The sequence below is a fragment of the Hippopotamus amphibius genome, chromosome 15, assembly GCF_030028045.1.
Source record: "Hippopotamus amphibius kiboko isolate mHipAmp2 chromosome 15, mHipAmp2.hap2, whole genome shotgun sequence".
NCBI classification, from domain to species: domain Eukaryota; kingdom Metazoa; phylum Chordata; class Mammalia; order Artiodactyla; family Hippopotamidae; genus Hippopotamus; species Hippopotamus amphibius.
The window spans coordinates 8,913,811-8,936,938 of NC_080200.1; the positions used below are offsets into that span (position 1 = coordinate 8,913,811).

Sequence of the window (23,128 nt, forward strand, 5' to 3'; positions counted from 1 at the left end):
ACTACATGATGACCAGACTGGAGCCATGACATAAGTGACACAATTCAGAGAATTGCCATCAAGGAAATGGGAACAAACCAACCCTGGAACTGAAGATTAACTGTACTTAAAACAATCTAGATGACTCTGATTAGACCACCACATGACCAATTTCAAGAAGACTGTCAGAGCTGACTATATGGTTTCTGCATGTAGCCCCTCCCTTCTGTATAAAAGCTCTTGCCCCCTGATTGTCAGCAGGGTGGGGGGGTTGGGGGGGTTGGAGTTGGCCTTTGGACAGGTGTCTGCCCTCCACCCCAGTTGCTGGCATCCAAAGTAAAGTAAACCTTCCATTCCACCAGCCTTGCCTCTTCACTGGCTTTTGAGCGGTGAGCAGCCGGATCCTACTTTTGGTTACACAAGGAAATAGGCCTTAGAGGAAACCAACCCTGCTGGGATATTAATATTGAACTTCCAGCCTCTAGGATTGTGAGAAAATAAATTTCTATTGTTAAAGATACCCAGACTGGTATTTTGTTATTGTAGCCCCAGCAAACTAATACAGGTACCAATTTAAAATCCTTTCCTCATCTTTTACTTGGGCCATGTCTGCTTAAGCATTTCAGTGGAAGTAGAGACAAGCTTTGCGTAGCTCGGGTAGGACAGCACCTTGCCACAGGCCCATGCGAAATACCTCCTGCTTCCTGCCCTGAAGCTTCTCTGATACCGCACTATGGGACATCTGAGGAAATCTGCTCTGTATTCAGCAATGTGCAACTCAGAAATAAGGGGATGCTAATCTCTCTAGGACCACCTCTGCCCCATAGGAAGCATGAGCTGATGTCTCTTCATCTGCTGAGTGGAAAGTTCTGAGGCATATACGATGATGTACCTCAGAAGGGTTTGATGGGATTTAGCACCACTCATCAATAAAGGAATCAAAGTTTTCTTATTTTTTATTTTTTTAATTAATTTTATTGGCTGTGTTGGGTCTTCGTTGCTGCACACAGGCTTTCTCTAGTTGCGGTGCGTGGGCTTCTCATTGTGGTGGCCTCTCTTGTTGCAGAGCACAGTCTCTAGGTGCATGGGCTTCAGTAGTTGTGGCTCATGGGCTCTAGACTGCAGGCTCAATAGTTGTGGTGCATGGTCTTAGTTGCTCCACGGCATGTGGTATCTTCCTGGGGCAGGGATCAAACCCGTGTCCTCTGCATTGGCAGGCAGATTCTTACCCATTGCGCCACCTAGGAAGTCCCCAAAGTTTTTTTTTTTTTTAATGGGGGAAATAAAGGTAATGTACAGGACAGAACGGAAAAGACCATCTTATGTACTCACAGGCTTTTGAATATGTGAGAATCATTCAAAAGGCTCCAGGAAGTTGAGGACAGTAAGGTAGAAAAGCGTTTGAGGAGCATCCTGACGGATGAATATCTACCCCATCCTCTCCTTCTAACCTCTAATCCGGCGCTAGGCCTTGTGCCACCTCCAACTCCGCTTCCTGCTATGGACCCTGCCCTCTGCCCCTAGCCCCTCCCACAGGCCTGGTTCCAGTCTCAACTTCCCCCGCTGGACCTGTTTCGAGGTTCCTGGTCCCCACACGAGCTGCTCCCATGGCCCCTCAACTGCAGTGTGGGGGAGAAACTACAAGTTTCCTTCTGCAATGGTTGAACTCGGCTGTCAGCCCCAACCTCAGAGCCCCGCCCCCCACCGCCGAGGTAGGAAGCGGAAGTGGCGTCACTGGTCCGCGGCGGTCTTTGGTCTCGCGTGTCCGCTCTTGGAAGAGGGAGTCGCTTTGGTCGTCGTGCGTTGCAGAGTGTCCTTGATGGGGCCCGTGTTAAGAGAGGGTCTGAGATGCACGGAGAGCGTTAAAGGACAGGTTTGCTGGGCTTTCGAGGCGCCTCTTTGGGCAGGTCTGGCTCCTCCTCTCACGTCCGCCCGAACTTGAGCTCCCGCCTTCAGCGAGGTCCTAGGTGCTGTAAGGGGCGTCTAGGGAATTTGTGGTTCGCTGTGCTTCCCTATTCGAAAGACTTTTTTGACTTCAGCCCATGCAGACGTGAATATCCGCTATTCCAGCCACGTTGCCCAGGCCCCTGTGCCTTCTGGCTATCATGCCGTGTTATCATGCCAGTTTTCCTGTGAGTATGAGGATGTCCACTGGAAAATGTAAGAGCTGGGATTGAGTTTATTGAGTGTCTTACTGAGGATCATTGCCCAAGAGTCAGCCTCTGAGATAGCGCTGAGAAATTGTTCTGAAGAGATAAAGGGGGGATGTAAGTATATACGTGATTTTAGAGAAGAGTATGTGTAATTGTCCACGAAAAAGTAATCAGCTGATGTAAGAGATAATTGGAAAATTTTATTCGAGCCAAATTTGAGGGTTATATTCCTGGAAGAGCATTTCAGAATGGTCTGAGAAGTGTTTTGCCTGTTAGAAGTCGACTCAGTTTGTATAAGTTTCTCGAGACAGAGGGCTGTACATGAAATGTTTATTTATTTTTTTCCCCGCCGCGTCTTGCAGGCTGCGGGATTTTAGTTCCGTAACCAGATGTGGAACCTGCATCCCTTGCAGTGGAAGCATGGGAGTCTTAACTCCTGAGTGCCAGGGAACTCCCTAAATGATGTATTATTGACAGTTTACCTAATCCAGATTGAAGTGTCATTGCCATCGTGTTGGGTTCCTGTGACCCTTTACAAGCTCCAGAAGAATTGTTATCTTTTAAGGAGTGGTCTTGATGTTGGAGAATGTTGCCATTTAGGATTGAGCAGGTATTCCTGTGGATGGGGGAGGTTTGGTCAATGCATAGTGCAGGTGCACAATACACAGTGTGGGGAGAGGGGATGCCAAAGGGCAGAGAAGAGTTTTTTATGTCTGAATTTTTCTTGTCTTGCCAAAAATATGAATTTTACTTCACATAATGAAGCACCTCAGCACAAGGTTGCTGCTAGTCAGGAGGAACAGATATTTTAGTTAATAGCTTTAGTGTGTTTCTAAGTATAGGAAGATGCAAGAATTGAGTTTCCTAAAATTTTCTTCTGAAAATATCTAAGTCAAGGCATGCATGTTCTGTCAGTTTTCCCAGAGCACAGAGTGTCTCATTTCTGACCTGTGTTGTGAATTCCTTTTAGGATGTGCGAAGGTCATGCAGTGGTCCATGAGTCAGTCCTTACAGAACCAGATGATGAGCAACAGTCTTAGTCTGGCAAGGGAAAGTTGGTTCACAGGGCCTCCTCTTTTCTTACATAAAGTTTCATTTATGAATTTGTCTTCCTATTTGCATGTTCTTTATTTTTGAATAGTGCATACAGGTAGAAAGATGAGATGCTTTCTTGGGTATCAATGGTGTGCTAGTTTCTGTATGTGAATATGAATGTGTGTAGACCATAAGTGTTTCATTTAAAGAAAAGCAGATATATTTAGCCATCTTATCATCTGAACTTAGACTGGCACATGCCCACAGGGTTAAAACAGGGTCCTCAAGGAGAAAAAGATGGGAGGATTTATGACACTGGTTCTAGAGTAATTGAGATTACCTTTAACAGGGTGTGTGGACTACCCTGACCCCATTTTTTTTTTTTTTTTGTGAAATCTTTAACCTAAAGGAGATGTGAACATCTAGTACAATGAATGTTCAACTATAGTAGATTCACTTATTTTTACTTAGCATTTTGAGTGTTTGCTCTCTCAGATAAGTAAATGCCTTGTATGGTGAACTATTTGAGAGGCAGTGAGTTGAGAATAAATTGCATACATGATACTTTAACTTTAAATACTTGGTAATGCATCTTTTAAAGATAAGGATATTGTCCTACTAAAGCCACAATATTATTGTCTGCAAAAATGAAAGATAATGTAATTTATTGTCTACTCTGTGTAAAAACTGACTTTTTCCATGTTGCTCCAAAATATAATTTTGGTTGTTCTTGGATCTACGACGCAGTCCATATTTTTTTTTTTTTTTTTTACTGCCATTCAGTTTATTTACGCAGTCCATGTTTATATGTAGTGGTTGTTTTTGTTTTCTAGTCTTTTTTACACTAAATATTGTTTGTCTAATATTGTTTGCATTGTTAGATAGTTTGTATTGTTTGTCCAATATATTGACTTTTTGAAGAGCCACACCCATTGATTTAGAAGTTCAGGTTTTATTTCCAGGCTGTGTTTAAATGTTTCCTCCATGTCTTATATTTCCTGTGAAATGACAATTAGATCCAGAGCAGAGGTCGGCAAACCATTTGTCTGAAAATGTCCAGATAGGTGTGGAATTACTCAGCTTTACCCTTGTACTGAGTGAGCCGCCTTGGGCAAAGCTGTGTTCCAGAGAAACTTTATTTACAAAAACATCCCTGTGACCAAAATGTGCCAACTCCTAGTGTACAGGCTTCAAAATGCGTTCAGGAAATATTGAGGGTGATGTGTCCATCAAGTTGCATTCTGTCAGGAAGATATAAATGTATGCTGCCCTGTGATTTGTAATGCTAAGATTGATAACTTGCTTAAGGTAGTGATCACTAGAGCAGTCTGTTTTGAAAATAGAGTTTTCTCTTTTAGCAAGAAAATTAATTATGGGATAATACTTTGATGCTCAGAATATCTTTTCCTAAACAACCTTTCTAACAATTGACTTAGCATCTGTTAATAACTTGCAGTCTGTAAACTTCTGTATATATTGTTTCACATTTGTAGGGGTGTATTTTCAGGGTGAACTTCTCAGCTTGTTTTTCTGGGTCAAAGGGCAATTATACTGTTTTGGATATTATCCATTCCCTTCCGTAGGACTTTTGCCACCTGTCAGTTGCTGATCAGCTTTTTAAAATCATTGAGAATTCATTGTGAAGCGAGATAAGGAATAATTTTTACTTTTAACTTCAAGGCATTTGTTTTAAAAAATAATATCCTGTCAACCATTTGGTTTTAAACCTTTCCCTCTGGTGCAGCTATTGAGGAATTTTCAGCCTAGGAATTTCCCCTCCCCCATCAGTGCTGATCCCAGTTCAGAAAGATCCACCTCCAATCCCCAAGGATGCTCCTCTTTGGGTCTTTGCATCTCTTTGTGTGCAGGGCTCTCTATCTATGATAATCAGTTTCCTGTACACAGCAGTACAAAATTACCAAAAAAAAAAAAAAAAAAGATTTCAAAAGTACATATTGTCTATAAAAATAATAAGCACAAGGTTCATTTTCCACTATGCTGGATGAGCTATATGATCCTATTTCTACGTGGACTGTCTAGTTTTAAACAATAAATATGCTTTTTTATTAATTAAAATTCATCTTAAAATACAAAAAAAAAAAAAAAAAGACTGTCCTATCCACTTTCATCTTGATTAAAAATAACACAAGTCCTTTTCCAGAAGTACAGTGTTTTGGTTTCTATTATACTGTGCCCAGACATTTTATGTGAGCCTGATTTGATTTTTATGTTGCAGTTCTGTTTTTGTGTTCCTCTTTTTGTGTGTGCTGTACTGGAACGTTTTTGTAGGGAAGGGCAAATTGTCTGGCAGTCCACAAATGGTCATTGAGTTCCTTTAATGAGTTAGGCTGTGTGCCAGGAACAGGAGAACAATGGGCATCAAAAGAGACATAGTGCTGCCACCATGGGGCTTACTATGTCTATCTAGGAACTCAGATTGAAAATGAAATCTGGCTGTTTTGTAATATGGACACAACAGTGTCTTACTGTGAGGTGGTACTATGTACTGGGAGAGACTGATATTTGGGTTGTGAAATAAAGCATGAATAGTATTTACGTGGTGGGTCATTGAGCTAGGGTGAGGATTTGTAGATTGGGGAGAAAATTATAGGTGACAGGCACTTCAGGAGCCAAATACCACATAGTTGGGAGCTTATTGTTTCTATTTTTTAAACCGAGAAAGAGGGTTGGCAGAAGAAGGGAGAGTGGTGGGCGTTAGAGTGGAGAGCAGGGACAGGACTAGGAATGAGGTACTCTGGAAAGTATTCAAAGGCCAAGGAAACTTCTGAAACATTTTACGCAGGAAAGTGATTTGATGTCATTTACAACTGAAATAGAACCCAATAACTCCTACTTTGGGAAAGGACTTTTGGAAAGATGAGCATGAAGGGTGGGAGTCAAGATAGATTCTTATGTTACATAAGTTTTAAAACACAATAATGGTAATGTAGATGTCACAGTTGTTCCGGAAACAAAATGATGAAACCATTTGAGGTTTTTGTAGAAAGAGAAAGTGAAAGAATCCAGAAATTTCCTTCATCTATTTATTTCCTAGAGGATATACCCCCACAGTTAATGCATGCTTGATTAGTGCTTAGTGAAAACATTCAACCCAGGGATGTTCTTTGGGAATTTGTAAACTATTGGAGGAGGCAACTGTGTCTCCAAGAAAATAAATGTATTATTAATATTTATTAGGGTTCTGGAGCTGAAGTAGAGGATCATATTACTTTCTTTATGTGGGAGAAGTTGAAGGTAAGAAAAGAGTGATATTTAGGCCATAAAAAGATAAGGTGTAGGAGTTAGCCATGTTGGATGTGAGGGGAGTAGGAGGGAGGCAAAGCATTCTACATTTGCTTGATTACATTTCTAGAGTGAGAGAAGGGAATTCATTAAGGGTTACTCCCAGATTTGACAGTAGAGACATTTTACTTGATTGGGAAAATGCTGAGGGTGGAATCTAATCTGCAATGTATAAGTGACTGGAGAAACAAAGTAGTATCTTTTTAAATGCTGTGAATCAAGAGAAAATATGAATGTGGTTTAATTTTATGAACAACAAATTCATTCAACAATTTAATGAGAATCAGTGGCTGAGCACTGAAAAATAATTCTCCTTGAAAATTCACTTTGTTATTGTAATCTGAGGAATTGCTTATCTCATAAACATATAGTGGTTTTAAGATACGTTTTTGTAGTCATAAGAGGCCTCTGATTCCCGAAAGGTTCATCCAGAGTAACCAGTCCTGGTTGACTCCTTATAGACACTGATGGATCTAGGTGACTAGGATCACTCCATAGGTAAATGATGAGCAGATTCCCCTGGCAGTGTGGGTTGCCAGAAAGCACTGAAGTGTCCATGTGATTTGGTGATTTCCATATTACCCTGTGTATTTGCCCATTCTTGGTCACAGTGAACTAGCTGTGACATAGTCAAGTCATTGATGAAGGTTTTGAAGATAAAGTTGTACATATACTGTTGGTTGGGGAGTTCATTGGAAAAGAATTTAAAAATTGCATATATGCCTGCACATGTGTATCAAAATAAAAGTAAAAACTTTTCATTCCAGCATTATGTGAAAGAATCCTAAGTTGGAAACAGTTCAAATGTGGATTAACAGAAGAATGGAGAAATTGTGGTATACTATAGTATTGGAAAACTCTGCAGCAAGTGGAAGGAATAAATCAAATATAGGTGCAACAGTGTGGCTAAACTTCACAAACATAATGTTGAGTGAAAGAAGCCAGACATAAAAGAGAGCATGGCCCTAATAGGGACATGAAAAGATGCTCAACATCGCTAATTATTAGCGAAAGGCAAATCAAAACTACAATGAGGTACCACCTCAAACAAGTCAGGATGGGCATCATTAAAAAGTCTACAAATAACAAATGCTGGAGAGGGTGTGGAGAAAAGGGAACCCTCCTATGCTGTTGGTGGGAATGTAAATTGATGCAGCCACTATGAAAAACAGTATATAGGTTCCTCAAAAAACTAAAAATAGAATTGCCATATGATCCTGCATTCCACTCCTGGACATATTTCCAGAGTAAAGTATAATTTGAAAACACATATGTACCCTCTGTTCATAGCAGCACTATTTACAGTAGCCAAGACATGGAAACAACCTAAATGTCCATTGACAGATGAATGGTTAAAGATGATGTGAGGTGCATATATATATATATATATATATATATATATATATAAAATGTGAGATACATATATATATTGTGTATTATATGTGTGTATGTATATATATGTGTGTATATAATATGTATATAATGTGAGCTACATATACATAATGTGAGATATATAATGTGAGATATACTTATGTGTATATATATACATACACACACATATATATGTATAAAATGGAATGTTACTCAACTGTAAAAAAGAATGAAACGATACCATTTGAAACAACATGGATAGACCTAGATTATCATACTAAGTGACTTAAGTCCAAAAGACAAATACCATGTAATACCACTTATAAGTGGAATCTATAGTATGACACAAATGAATTTCTTTATGAAACAGAAACAGACTCACAGACATAGAGGACAGACTGTTGGTTGCCAAGAAGTAGAGTGGGATGGGAAGGGATGGATTGGGAGCTTGGTATTAGCAGATGCAAAGTATTATATATAGAATGGATAAACAACTAGGTCATACTGTATAGCACTGGGAACTATATTCAATATCCTGGAATAAAGCATAGTGGAAAAGAAAAAAGAAAAAGATCATGGCTGTCTGATGCAGACCTCATTAGGAAAGGTGTATGTATTAGTTATCTATTGCTGCCTAACATGTTAAAACAAATTTGGAGCCTTAAAACAACACATATTTATTATCTCACAGTTTCTTTGGGTCAGGAGTCTAGAAATAACTTAGGGAGGTACTCTTCTCAGGATCTCTCTCCACACTACAGTGAAAGCATTTGTTGAATTGCTTTTTCATCATGCTTAATTAGGGAAACTTCACTAGAGCTTAACCAGGGAAGATACTTGTTCTACAGTCACTTGGGTATCTTGCAAAATTCATTCCCTTACTGCTGTAGAATAACTTTCTGGTGCCAGCTTGAGGCTACCCTTGGTTCCTAGAGGCCACAAAACATTTTGAGCCACATGGTCACATACTTCAGTAAGCCTATTAACAGAGGGTGTGAACTCACAGAGGGCTTGGAGCTGTCTAGAAGCCTTCTATCTGGGGAAGTCAGCCCTCTAGTACAGTTTCTATATTGCTGACTGGTATTAACCTCATTAAATGTAGGTTACCACTGAGTCCAAATTTCAGCCATTTAACAAAGCAAGCTGTTAGAACCATCTCCAAGTCCTTGAGCTAATATATTAAATCCAGACCAACAGGTGCACCAGGTCAGTCATTTGGCTTGTTTAGATTATATTCCAATCTTCTTGGTCTAACAACCTTAGAATCCATTCCTACACCTGTTCCCTCATTTCTTGTGATACATATTTGCAGGTGGACTTCTTTGGATGTAAGGTATTTTCTCCTGCCTTATAATGTATATCTATCCCTTTGGATTTTGCACTAGTTGTGACTCTGGAGACAACAGCAGTTGGTTGTGGTCAGTCTTGAGAATGAGCATTCCTTCCAAGGCATCTGCTCCAAGTGAGATTATCAAGTAGAGGAAGGCCAGTCTCAGAAATCAAAGGACTAGCTACTTCTCTGATGAGGAAGGCTCAGAATGTCTTGGGGGTTCAGGACTTTGTGTTTCATCTGGGTCTGTGTAGATGTCCCCATGCCAGTTTCCAGTCTCAATCTTCCCTGATTAGTACCCTCATTTTCACATGAAAAAGTATGTGAGATTAACTCTAATTATGTTGAATAATTGAAGTTGCATATGATTTTTAGCAATATCTTGCCCATGTCACCACATGAAATGAGTTTTTAACCTGTCATGGAATCTCTCTGGTCTCAGAATGTGACTTGAGCTCCAAGGTAGCAGATCTGAACTTGTCATTTCCTGGGCAACTATACTTGAAAGCATCCATCTCTCACCACATGCATTTTAATCATCACTGTTGTTGTACCATTAAGTGTAGCATTTGCCTAGTCTCCCAAGGCAAGAGCTGTACCTTAATCACCATAAGGGATAGCTCATTGTAATTCTGTGAATGTCTTTTGCATTGGCAAGATATTGAGCTCTATGCTTGAGTTCAAAAGCTTCACCAAACATATTCCAAATCTTATCTTTATTACTTTGTCTCCAGGGATCAGTGTACTCAATTCTGTATGTGTCTGCATGGAATTAGGAGGCAGAAATCGCTCTGAAACTGGAGAATTGTGATGCAAAGATATAAAGAGAATTCTAACTCATATCCTAGAGTTCATGGAGAGTACCTAAGGAAGGCCAAACTCATTGAGGGGTTCTCTCCCCAAAATGGACTTCAGACCTTGCTGGAGAAGGGGGCATGGCAGGCTGTTTAGTGGTGAAGAAGTTTTCTAGGTTGCCAGGGCCAGAGCTAGTCAGTATTCACTGGGCAAGGAGATAGCATCCCTGTCGGGTGCAGAAGAGCCATGATTGATGGGAAGATGTAGAGAGGCAATCAGGGTGCCACTGGCAGTGCAAGACCTAGGGCAGTAATTGTCCATACAAGGAGGCCATGCAGAAAAGGTTAAAGGTGTGCATTTAAGCTGAGGCTGGTGTGATTGCTCAGAAGAAGATGGTGTTCCTCCCACCCTTACATTTTTGGGGGCGGGGGGGATTCTTAGTTCCCAGGACAGGGATTGAACTTAGGCTTCAGCAGTGAAAGTGCCATGTCCTAACCACTGGACTGCCATGGATCTCCCCACCCATACGTTCTTAGATTAATTAAATACATTTCTGAAGACTGAAATATATGTTATGTACAGTTATTTAGGTATAATCTAGGTGTGCTTGAAGAATGATATGAAGGATCTCTGGTGTTTTTCGATCACCAATCACTGAGTGACTTCAGTGGGCCTGACTGTGTGACTTCAGTGGGCCTGACTGTGTGCTATTCTTTGTACTGTCAGACATTGACATCCAAAACAGACACAGTGTTACCCATGATGTGCAAAACCCAAAAACAGACAAATAAAAACTCTCCAAGCAAAAGCTGATCCTAATGTCAGGCAACATTGTCAAAAAGCATTGCTGCAAATACTGAGGTCATCGTATAAAAGATTCAAAAGTTCAAAGTTCAAAAATAAAATTATATCCCCTCAATAATATTGTTGTGAATATCTCAAACACTAATTGACAGAAGGTGATGTAGACAAATCCGCAATTCTATTTCACACATATTGTTTCACTAAACGTTAGAGGATAATCAAGTAATATATACATTTGAAGATAATGTGGAAACTGCCTAATATACATAGATTGCATTGTGTATCTAGTAACTGAGTGAAATCAGAAAGTCCTTGTCTGGGATTGAGGGGAAGGAATGGACTGGAAGGGGCAAGAAAACTTTCCCGGAAGATAGCTACGTTCAGTATTTTGTATAGAAAGGTGATCCCATGAGTATATTCAGTTGTCAAAACTTATCCACTAAATACTTAAGATCTCTTTGTATTTGATTGGACATTAATTATATCCAGTTATAATAAACAAAAAGTGCCGTATTTTATTAGAAACCACCTGACCAAAGATATATTGGTCTCCTTCAGACCAAGGATCTGTAGTTTGAGACCCCTAGTAGTAAGTACATTTATACTAGGAATCTAAACACATGTTTTCATGACCATTATGTTTTGGGTTTTATTCTTTTCAACTGTAGCATAAGGACTGTGGAGGTAGTGAGGGCAAATTTATTTCATTGATAGTTGTATCTGTGGAACTTTCATTGTTTGTCATCATTTGAATACCATTTTGTACATTAGCATTTGGTCTGTTGGTCCTTGTTTGATATATTAAAGGTTATTGATATTTAAGAAAAAGAGATTAACCTTAAACAGAGAATGTTAGAAGAGAAAGGAACATGAAGGAAATCTGTGAAAGAAATGAATAAACATAAAAGTGAATTTGGTAAGAAATAGAACTGATACATAATATGAAAAGGCAGGGGCTTCCTAGGTGGTGCAGTGGTTAAGAATCTGCTTGCCAATGCATGGGACACGGGTTCGATCCCTGCTCCAGGAAGATCCCACATGCTGCGGAGCAACTAAGCCCGTGTGCCAAAAACAAAAAACAAACAAACAAAAACAAAAATATGAAAAGGCAGTTATTTGATAGAATTCATAAAAGACAGATGCTGGACAATGTATGATAGGGCATTGCTCTTTTCCCCAGGCCAGGGTAGAGTGCAGACCTGTTTATTTCCAACTGAGACCTATGGGGGTTTTTCAGTTCTTTAATGTATTCTGTGTTCTTTTATGAAAGCTTTGATATTCTTTCTTCTTTTTGAGTCAGATGTGGAAGAACCAATGATTATTTTCCTTTTGTTTCATTATTTTGCCTGGGAATCAACAGAATATATGTGGTTTCTCCCTGTCGCTGTGTGTGTGTGTGTGTGTGTGTGTATGTGTGTTTTCTTACTTGCTTGTTTTCCATATCACTGATGTCTTGATACATTAGTTATTGTCTATATTCTCAAGTAGGAATATTGAATCATAATGCCTAGACGTTTTCTTTGTACAGTACTGTTAATAACTTCCTAGTTATTTACTGAAAGAATAAAGGAATAAGCCTGTGAAAAGATCCTGACAGGAGACCCAGAGCTTCAAACTTCTCCAGCATTTATGAAGGGAAGCTTAAGTGTGTTGACTGAATAACATATTTCATTTTTCAGAGAATTCCTGGCGGTCTAGTGGTTAAGATTCCATCCTTCCAAAACAGGGGGCACGGGTTTGATCCCTAGTCTGGGAATTGAGATCCTACATGCCATGCAGTGCAGCCAAAACAAAACAAAACAAAACAAAAAAACAAAAACCAAAAACAAATGGTATTGTTTCTTATATGTTTGGTAGAATTCTCCTGTGAAGAGGTCTGGCCTGGACTTTTGTTTTTTAGGAGTTTTTGATTCAATTTCAACACTAGTAATTGATCTGTTTAGGTTATCTATTTATTCCTGCTTCAGTTTTGGAAGGTTGTATGATTCTAGGAATATTTTCTTCTAGGTTGTCCAGTTTGTTGGCATATAACTGTTCATAGTGTTCTCTCTCTTTTTTTCACACAATATTCTCTTATGATTATTTGTATCTCTCTGATATCAGTTGCAATTTCTCCTCTTATTTTATTTGGGTCCCCTTTATTTCTTAATGAGCTGGACTAAAGCTTTATCAACATTATCTTTTCAAAAGACTTGCTCTTGGTTTCACTGATGTTTTCTAGCTTGGCGGAGCAGGGGCTCTATTTTATTTCTTTCCTCTCTGATGTTTATTATTTCCTTCCATCTGCTAACTTTGAGCTTTCTTGGTTCTTCTTTTTCTAATTCCTTTGGATGGTAAATTAGGGTTTATTGTTTATTTGAAATTTTTCTTGTTTCTTGAGGTAGGCCTATATCATTATAAAATTCCCTCTTTTAACTGCTTTTGCTGCATCCCATAAATTTAGGGCTGTTTTGTTTCCATTTTCATTTGTCTTGAGGTGTTTTCCAATTTCCTCTTTGATTTCATCATTGACCCACTGGTTTTGTAGTAGCATGTTGTTTGGTCTCCATATGTTTGTTCTTTTCCCATTTTTAATTTTTAAGCTCTTTATTGGAATATAATTGCTTTACACTGTTGTGCCAGTTTTTCAGGTACACCAAAGTGAATCAGCTCTATTTATACACATATCCCCATATCCCCTCTCTCCTGCAACTCCCTCCCACCCTCCATGTCCTGGCCCTCTAAGTCATCACCCATCATCGAGTTGATCTCCCAATGTTATACATCAACTTCCCACTAGCTATCTCTTTTATATTTGGTAGTATATGTATGTCATTGCTACTTTCTCACTTTGTCCCAGCTTCCCCTTTGCCCCCGCCCCCCACCACACCCTGTGTCCTCAAGTCCATTCTCTACATCTTCATCTTTATTCTTGCTTTGTCACTGGGTTCATCAGTACTTTTTTTTTAGATTCCATATATATGAGTTAGCATGTGGTATTTGTTTTTCTCTTTCTGGCTTACTTCCCTCTGTATGACAGACTCTGGGTCTATCCACCTTATTACAAATAACTCAATTTCATTTTTTTTTTAGAGTGTACAATTTAGTATTTTTTTTCTTATTAGTTGTATATATATATATATATATATATATATATGGCAATCCCAGTCTCCCAATTCATTCCCCCCCAGCCCACCCTGCTTTTCCCACTTGGTGTCCATATATTTGTTCTCTACATATGTTTGTCTCTATTTCTGCCTTGCAAACCAGTTAATTTGTACCATTTTTCTATATTCCGCATATATGTGTTAATATACAATATTTGTTTTTCTCTTTCTGACTCACTTTACTCTGTATGACAGTCTCTAGGTCCATCCATGTCTCTACAAATGTCCCAATTTCGTTCCTTTTTTATAGCTGAGTAATATGCCATTGTATATATATGTACTACATCTTTTTTATCCATTCATCTGTTGATGGACATTTAGGTTGCTTCCATGTCTTGGCTGTTGTAAATGGTGCTGCAGTGAACATTATGGTACATGTTTCTTTCTGGGTTATGGTTTTCTCTGGGTAGATGCCCAGTAGTGGGATTGCTGGGTCATATGGTAGTTCTATTTTTAGTTTTTTAAGGAACCTCCAAACTTTTCCATAGTGGCTGTACCAACTTACATTCCCAGCAACAGTGTAGGAGGGTTCCCTTTTCTCCACACTCTCTCCCACATTTATTGTTTCTAGATTTTTTGATGATGGTGACCGGTGTGAGGTGATACCTCATTGTGGCTTTGGCTTGCATTTCTCTGATGATTAGTGATGTTGAGCATCTTTTCATGTGTTTGTTGGCCATCTGTATGTCTTCTTTGGAGAAATGTCTGTTTAGGTCTCCCACCCATTTGTGGATTGGGTTATTTGCTTTTTTGGTATTAAGCTGCATGAACTGCTTGTGTGTTTTGGAGATTAATCCTTTGTCCGTTGCTTCACTGGCAAATATTTTCTCCCATTCTGAGGGTTGTCTTGTCTTGTTTATGGTTTCTTTTGCTGTGCAAAAGCTTTTAAGTTTCATGAGGTCCCATTTGTTTATTCTTGATTTTATTTCCATGATTCGAGGTGGGTCAAAAAGGATCTTGCTTTGGTGTATGTCATAGAGTGTTCTGCCTATGTTTTCCTCTAGGAGTTTGATAGTGTCTGGCCTTACATGTAGGTCTTTAATCCATTTGGAGTTTATTTTTGTGTATGGTGTTAGGAAGTGTTCTAATTTCATTCTTTTACATGTAAGCTGTCCAATTTTCCCAACACTACTTATTAAAGAGGCTGTCTTTTTTCTGTTATATATTCTTGCCTCCTTTATCAAAGATAAGATGCCAATACGTGTGTGGATTTATCTCTGGGCTGTCTATTGTGTTCCATTGATCTCTATGGGCTCTCTATTGTGTTCCATTGATCTATATTTCTGTTTTTGTGCCAGTACCATACTGTCTTGATCACTGTAGCCTTGTAGTATAGTTTGAAGCCAGGAAGCCTGATTCCACCAACTCCGTCTTTCCTTCTCAAGGTTGTTTTGGCTATTCAGCATCTTTTGTATTTCCATACAAATCGTAAAATTTCTTTTTCTAGGTCTGTGAAAAGTGCCATTGGTAATTTGATAGGGATTGCATTAAATCTGTAGATTACTTTGGGTAATATATAGTCATTTTTACAATGTTGATTCTTCCAATCCAAGGACATGGTATGTCCCTCCATCTGTTTGTTGTTTTCCCATTTTTCTTTCTGTAATGGAATTTTAGTTTCATACCATTGTGGTCAGAAAAAATGTTTCCTGTAATTTCTATCCTCTTAAATTTGTTGAGCTTGCATGTCATCTCTCTTGGGGAACATACCATGTGCACTTGAAAAGAATGTTTATTTTACAGTTCGGGGATGGAATGTACTATAAGTATCTAAGTCCAACTGGCCTAATTTTTTAAAACATATTTTTATTTTATTTACTTGGCTCTGCCGGGTCTTAGTTGTAGCACCTGGAATCTTTAGTTGCGGCATGTGGGATCTTTAATTGTGGCATGCAGGATCTTTTACTTGTGTCATGTGGAATCGTTTTTAGTTGTGGCATGCAGGATCTAGTACCATGACCAGAGATCAAACCTAGGCCCCCTGCACTGGGAGCGTGGAGTCTTAGCCACTGGACCACCAGGGAAGTCCCTGGTCTAAAGTGTCTTTTTCTTTTTTTTGGTTACACCAGATCTTAGTGTTGCAAGTGGGCTCCTTAGTTGTGGCTCACCTGCTCCTTAGTTGTGGCTGGCCAGCTCCTTACTTGTGGCTTTCTGGCCCGTTAGTTGTTGCATGTGAACTTTTAGTTGCAGCATGCATGTGGGATCTAGTTCCCTGACCAGGGGTTGAACCTGGGCCCCATGCATTGGGAGCATAGAGTCTTAACTACTATGGCACCATGGAAGGGCTAATATGTCTTTTAAGACCACTGTTTTCTTACTGATTTTTCTGTCTCAATGATCTGTGTTAAAATTCCCTGTTATTATGGTGGTATTGTCAAGCTCTCCTTTTACGTCTTTATTTGCGTTATTTATTTAGATGCTCCTGTATTAGATCCATATGTGTTAACAAATGTTATATCCTCTTGTATTGATGCTTTTATCATTACATAATGCCCTTCTTTGTCTTTTCATTTAGACTTTGTTTTAAAGTCTACTTTGTCTGCTATTAGTATTTGTACTCCAGATTGTTTTGTTTGTTTGCATTTGCATGGAATATCTTTTTCCATCCTTTCACTTTCAGTCTGTGTGTGTCTTTAGCTTTACTAATTTGTAGTTACCATGGGGTTCATGTGTTGACCTGTAACTAGATCTATTTGTTTTAAACTAATAGTCATTTAATTTCAAGCACCATTTTAAAGATCTACAGTATTTACTCCCTTCTTCCACATTTTTGATGTTCTATTTCATCTTTATCCCTTAACTGATTGTTGTAATCATTAGTTTCTTTTAATCTTTGTACTAGCTTACTTAAATGGCTTGTTCATAGCCTTTACTATATATTTCCCTTTACTAGTGGAACTTTTCTTTCCTATACATTTTATCTTCTTCTTGTAGTTTTTTCTTTTCCACATAGTGAAGACCGTTCAACATTTCTCTTAGGGTTGTTTTAGTAGTAATGACCTCTTAGTTTTTGCTTGCTTGAGAAGTTCTTTATCTCTCCTTCAGTTTTGAATGATAATCTTGCTGGGCAGAGTATCTTCGGTTGTAGGTTTTTCCCTTTCAGCACTTTCTATGTATTATGCCCTTCTGTCCTGCAAAGTTGCTGCAGAAAACTCAGCTGATAGCCTTAAGGGGGTCCCTTGTGTGTAACTTTTAATTATGATACATTTTGGTGTAGGTCTCTTTGGGTTCATCTTGTTTGGGAGTCTCTGTGCTTTCTGTACCTGGATGTCTGTTTCCCTCTTCAGGTTCAGGAAGTTTTCAGCCATAATTTCCTCAAATACCTTTTTGACCCCTTTCTCTCGCTTCTCATTCTTGGACCACTGTAATGAGAATGTTAGAATGCTTCATGTTGTCCCAGAGGTTTCTTAAAATGTCCTCATTTTTTTACTTTTGGCCATGCCACTTGGCTTGCAGGATCTCAGTTCCCCGACCAGGAATCGAACCCAGGCCCACAGTAGTGAAAGCGCTGAGTTCTAATCACTGAACTGCCAAGGAATTCCCAAGCTGTCCTCATTTTTAAAAATTGTTTTTTCTTTTTGTTTTTTTGATTGAGTGACTTATGTTATTCTATCTTCCAGATCACTTAAACATACTCCTATATCACCTAGTCTTCTGTCAATCCTTTCTAGTGTGTTTTTCATTTCAGGTATTGTATTCTTCAGTTGTGACTTGTTCTTTTTTTATATTTTCTTGTTCCTTGTTACAATTCTCATTGTGTTCTTTCATTCTTTTCCCAAGTTCAATTAGCATTCTTATTACTAATGCTTTAAACTCTTTATTTGGTATATTATTTGTCTCTGTTTAATTGGTTGTTTCATCAGAGGTTTTCTTCTTGTTCTTTTGTTTAAAACAAGTTCCTCTGTCTTCTCATTTTGTTTACCTTTCTCTGACTCTGTGAAATTAAGTGAAACAATTACCTATCCCCTCTTGGAAGGTGTGTCCTTGTGTGGGATGGTCCGTATGCAGTCTGTGTGTGCCCCATAGCTTTGTTGGGAGAGCTGGATCTGAAGTGAGCACAGGTTTTGTCTTTCCTCAGGGTGTGCTGGCAGGTATCAACTTGTTGGAAAATGGGGCTGGAGATAGAGGGGCTAGAGCCAGAGCCATGTGTGAGCTTCTTCTATGCTCTGTGGCTATCACTGCCCTGTTGACAGGGGCAGGGTCAGGTCCCAAGAGGCTGGAAGCAGAAGCCCTGAGTATTGGGTCTGAATTGGTTCCTTTCCCTCCAGGTGTGCACTCTCCCTCCTCCCAATAATGGTATATCTGTCCCAGAGGGAGCGGTGCAGGAGAAGGAGGGCTGTTGTGGGCCAGGTGCACATTGAGACTAGCAAGCCAGTCAGAGTTCCAGACTGCTCTCCATCCACTGCCTCCATGAGTGCCAGCAGTGGCCTCCTTCATCCCATTCTGATGCCGTGCTTGGTCCAGTTCTGCTGTGTCCCCCCCGGTGTACACTCTCTTCAGCAGTGCAGACTTTTCCCTAGTGGAAAACTGGCCAGAGTTCCGGGCAGTTTCAACCTGCTTCCTCCACTGTGTTCCTGGGAGTAAGCAAGCTGTGCACACTCATCACAAGTGGAGTCTTGGATTCTTACAGCCCTCCTGTTAGTCCCACTTGTTTTCAAACCAGCTAAGGGGACTTACCTTCTGGTGTCCAATTTGTGCTTCAAACTTCTGAGCCCATGATATTCCCCCTTCTTTTCTGTGTCCCCTCCTTGGGAGGGAGATTTGCAACCTGATTGCTTCCCCTGCCTTCCTGTCCAACTCTGTGTGGATCTTTTTTTACAGCCTTGGTTGTGGAAGAGTCTTTCTGCCAGTCTCCAGTTTGTTTTCAGTGAGAGGTGATTCACATGTAGCTTCTTTGGTTTTTTTTGGCCACTCCATGCAGCATGTGGTATCTTAGTTCCCAGACCAGGGATTGAACCTGCAACCCATAAAGTGGAATTGCCGAGTCCTAATGAGTGGACAGCCAAGGAAGTCCCCACATGTAGATAGCTTTGTTTTTGATGTGTTCCTGAGGAGGAGGTGAGCTCAGTGTCCTCTTACTTCACCATCTTTGCTCTCTGTGTGAGATTTCCTGAGTGTGAAGGAATATTTGGGAATATTGAGCTAGAGTGGAATGACTTCCAGGCAGTGAATGTGGGCATAATGGTCATCTCTGGGTTCTCATGCCTTCTTTGTTTTCTCCTAGGTGTTCTTTCTAAGGACCCTTTCTGCTTTCCTAAGGAAAAGATAGAGGTATAAAGGATGGTAATTGTGTGTTTGAGAAATTGTTCTCAGATAAGAAGAAAGTGTATCCTTCTACAAAATGACATACCACATCCACCAGATGGACACATTTCCTTCTAGGTAGACCTGTCTCCACAGCTTTTTAAAGACAGAAAGCTTGTCTGAGTCCCTGTTGAATTTCTTCCCAAATTGGAAGCTCTCATATTGATGAGGGATTGCCCTGAATAATCTCAGTATTTCAGTAATTACTTCCTGATATTGTCTCATGATTGTGACTCTATGCCCCCCCCGCCCTGACTACCTTGAGTCTTAGTTGCGGCATGTGGGATCTTTCATTGCAGCTCGTGGGTTCTTTACTGTGGCATGTGGGCTTCTCTCTTTGCAGCATGGGGGCGTTTTTCTCCTCTAGTTGTGGTGCACCGACTCCATGGTGCTTGAGATCTGTAGTTGTGGTGAACAGGCTCCAGAGCACATGAATTCTGTAGTTTGTGGCACGTGGGCTCTCTCGTTGAGGTGTGCAGGTTTAGTAGTTGTGGCATATAGGCTTAGTCACCCTGCAGCATGTGGGATCTTAGTTCCCGGACCACGGATCAAACCTGCATCCCTAGATTCTTTACCACTAGACCACCAGGGAAGTCCCATGACTGCATGTTTTTTATTTTGCCTGTTGTTCTGACATGGTAAGGAATGAGAGTGTGTATTTCTCAGTGAATTTATTTATTCATCAGCTTGTACAAGAATCTGTAATTTCTGTTACTGGTTCCATATCGATCATGAGTGAGTGTAGATAGGAGGAAGAGAACCTAAGACCATTGTGTCCTGGGGAGATGATGAGAGACCTTGAAGCCCTCTATTAATATTGGGTCTCCCGTCCTCATTCCCCACGGAACATTGATGGAGGTCTTACTTTACTGAAACTACTATGTGTGTAATGGTTTAGGACTTAGTGACCTTTGCTAATGTGGCTGTGGACTTCACCCAGGAAGAGTGGACTTTACTGGACCCCTTTCAGAGAAAGCTATACAGAGATGTGATGCTGGAGAACTACAGCAACCTGACCACAGCAGGTACAGCTGCCATGCTTCCTGTAGCCTCTTAGGGAACAGATATATGTACTGTACCTTTTGTGTTCCAGGATGAGTAATGTCAGTCTGAACACAATGGAAACAAACAGATACTAGTCTCTCTACGAATGAGTTCTAATCCAGCGTGGTTTCTTTAACAGTGTGGTTTTAGAACTAGTAGCATTACCATCACTCTGTTAGGAATGTGTGTTCTCAAGAGTTCACCTTTGGCATAGTGAATAAAATCTGGAATTTGGACTCAGTCATCAGAGTTTTAACAAACACTGGATGTGAGTCTCATGACACCACAATTTGGCAACCAGTAGTTCAGTGGATTCTTTATGAGAATGAACATCTTATTTAGCACTTACGTTATTTTGCATTTTAATAAAAGTTGAAGTGCTTTGTAAACATACATACAGGTCTGAACATGTTTCACAGTGTCTTTGAAACACAGAGAGAGGGGATACTTGCCTTTTTATCTCTTTTGAAATAATTTTACCATATGCATTCTAATGACCTGATTCATGGGAAGGTTTGTCATGTTTGGCAGGGCCTTTTCCATTAGTGTATCTTTCCTCACGAACAGGAAATCAAGTTCTGACACCCTCTCTGATCTCTTGGTTGGAACAAGAAGAGTTGAGGACTGTGGAGAGAGGAGTCTTCCAAGGTGAGTGATTGTAAAGAACTTCCCATGTTAATAAAATGTCAGTGTGTTTTGAATTTATAAGGAGGAAACTTGTTAAGATGTGCTTTCCCTCAGAAGGCTGAGGTCATTGGTTTCTAATGCTCTGTGACTTCTTCAGTTTCTCATATGTACTCTCCATTTTCTCAGAATTTCCTATAATCTCACAAAATAACCTTTTGTTTCTTTTAGGTTTATCATTTTATTATATGCTTCTTGTCTAGAACTTTCCCTGATAATATTGTCTCTTTTCCTCATATTTAATTTTTATAGACTTGTCTTTAAAATCAAGTACTGAATTGTGTATATGTGTGTATAGGTGTGTGCCTGTATACACACACACACACACACACACACACACACACGAGAGCGAGTCAGAAAGTATCCACACTCTCGGTGTAGAATGTATAGAAGTTTTAGTATAACTGGAATGCAAATAATTTTTGACTCACCCTCATATTTGGTTGCTTAATTTTTGATCTACTCAAACTCCTCAAATCTGTCTAACCTTTTAAAAGATATGTTTAATTTGCAAACATATACAAATGAGTCTTGCTGTTTTTAATTCCTTTAACATATCCTTCTTTTTCCAACATCTTAAATTTGTTATTTTCTTTCATTTCAGAATGGGAAATGCAAGGTAAAACCAACGACTCAGCAATTCAGCAGGATATTTTTGGGGAAAAAACATCAAGTAGGATAGAAATGGTAAGATCAGTAACTTTCCAAACAAATATTTCTTATTTTCCACATTCAGATAATATTGGGATTTTCATTAGAACTTGAACACAAGTGACAGATATTTGAGAGAAGTGGCATTCACCCTGGAGAGAGCAGTGTGTTGAAGAATTCTAATGATGATAAATTTGGGGATATCCTATCCCTAGTTTCAAACTTGTTGCTTCAAAATTCCCTTAAGGCATCATTCTCACTTATATAATTAGACATTGAGTTTTCAAAACAATTCAGTGAAACTGTATAGAACTCTTTTAAGATTAGTGTATATGGCACGTGATTCTGGCAGAAGGATTTCATCATTTAACTTGAAAGAAATCAATCAAATACATAATCAGTGAAAATATATGAATGTAATGATGATGGTAAAAATCATTATCCTCATTGTAATGACGTTTCTGTTATGAGATGGGTAGGATCACTTAATGAGTGTGAGAAATCTTTGAATCGTCATCTATCCATTTCTCCACAGGTAAGAAACGACAATGGACGGGAACTCTATGACTGTGAGCAACGTCGGAAAGACTTCAGTGACCACTCATGCCTTAGGACACAGAAGAGAACTAAAAATGGAGGGCAGACTTTTGAAGATAACCAGTGTGGAAAAAGCTTCCTTACGCTGCACAACAAATCCTTTACTAGAGAAAAATGTTCCATTTTTAATCAGGATGGAAAAGTCATCAGGCTGACTCCAGATATTGTGTACCAGAAACCTAGCATACAAGAGAAAGCCTTAATATGCAAAGACAGAGAGCATTTGCTAATGCATCTTACCTTCAGGCACAAGTGAGAACTCAAAATAAAGAAAATCCCTGTGAACGGAAGGAATGTGAGAGGGCTTCTGTTCACTCAGGAAGCCTTTGTGAACATGTACCAACTCACACTGCTAACAAATGTTATAGATATGAGGAATCTGGAAAAGTCTCTGCTGCATCCCTAAGCCTTAGTAGACAGATAAAAACACACACTGGGGAGAAGCCTTTTAAATGTGACACATGTGGAAAAGCCTTTAGATTGTCCTCATACCTTCTTGTTCACAGTCAAGTTCACAGTGGAATAAAACCCTACAAATGTAAGGAATGTGGGAAAGACTTCAGTGGTTCTCTGCCTTTTAATGTTCACTTGCAAACTCACACTGGAGAGCAACCCTATAAATGTAAGGAATATGGGAAAACCTTCACTGGATCCTCAGGCCTTACTCAACACATGAAAACTCACACTGGAGGGAAACCTTTTAAGTGTGACACATGTGGAAAAACCCTCACTCGATCCTCAGGCCTTAATCGACATAGGAAAATTCACACTGGAGAGAAGGCTTTTAAGTGTGACGCATGTGGAAAAACCTTCACTCGATCCTCAGGCCTTAGTGAACATATGAAAACTCACACTGGGGAGAAGCCTTTTAAATGTGACACATGTGGGAAATCCTTCACTGGATCGTCACACCTTACTTGACATATGAAAAC

The 23,128-nt window shown here is 39.6% G+C and overlaps 2 protein-coding genes across 4 annotated transcripts; both read left to right on the plus strand.

Annotated features, from left to right (window-relative positions):
- The first annotated feature begins 1,741 nt into the window (after positions 1 to 1,741).
- LOC130836824 (zinc finger protein 426-like) lies at positions 1,742 to 22,465 on the plus strand. 3 transcript variants are annotated; one of them, XM_057709407.1, is made up of 6 exons: positions 1,742 to 2,111; positions 2,495 to 2,742; positions 20,119 to 20,245; positions 20,832 to 20,912; positions 21,553 to 21,635; positions 22,135 to 22,465. In XM_057709407.1, the coding sequence occupies exons 2-6, from the start codon at positions 2,719 to 2,721 to the stop codon at positions 22,450 to 22,452; spliced, it is 633 nt and encodes a 210-aa protein (XP_057565390.1). In that variant the 5' UTR covers positions 1,742 to 2,111; positions 2,495 to 2,718; the 3' UTR covers positions 22,453 to 22,465. The 3 variants fall into 3 exon arrangements, with proteins under 3 accessions (XP_057565390.1, XP_057565388.1, XP_057565389.1); XM_057709405.1 differs by lacking the exon at positions 2,495 to 2,742; XM_057709406.1 differs by lacking the exon at positions 1,742 to 2,111 and having other exon boundaries at positions 2,397 to 2,742.
- LOC130836186 (zinc finger protein 70-like) lies at positions 22,464 to 23,117 on the plus strand (the record flags this gene model as incomplete). Its single annotated transcript, XM_057708264.1, has 1 exon — positions 22,464 to 23,117. A coding segment is annotated over one exon (654 nt), but the record flags the coding sequence as incomplete, so codon positions are not given.
- Between the last annotated feature and the right edge of the window lie 11 nt (positions 23,118 to 23,128).

Coding starts and splice junctions, on each gene's coding strand:
- LOC130836824 (XM_057709405.1), top strand. CDS start 2,085: ATGCCGTGTTATCATGCCAGTTTTCCT. Junction 20,246..20,831: donor CAGCAACCTGACCACAGCAG/GTACAGCTGCCA, acceptor CCTCACGAACAG/GAAATCAAGTTCTGACACCC. Junction 21,636..22,134: donor CATCAAGTAGGATAGAAATG/GTAAGATCAGTA, acceptor ATTTCTCCACAG/GTAAGAAACGACAATGGACG.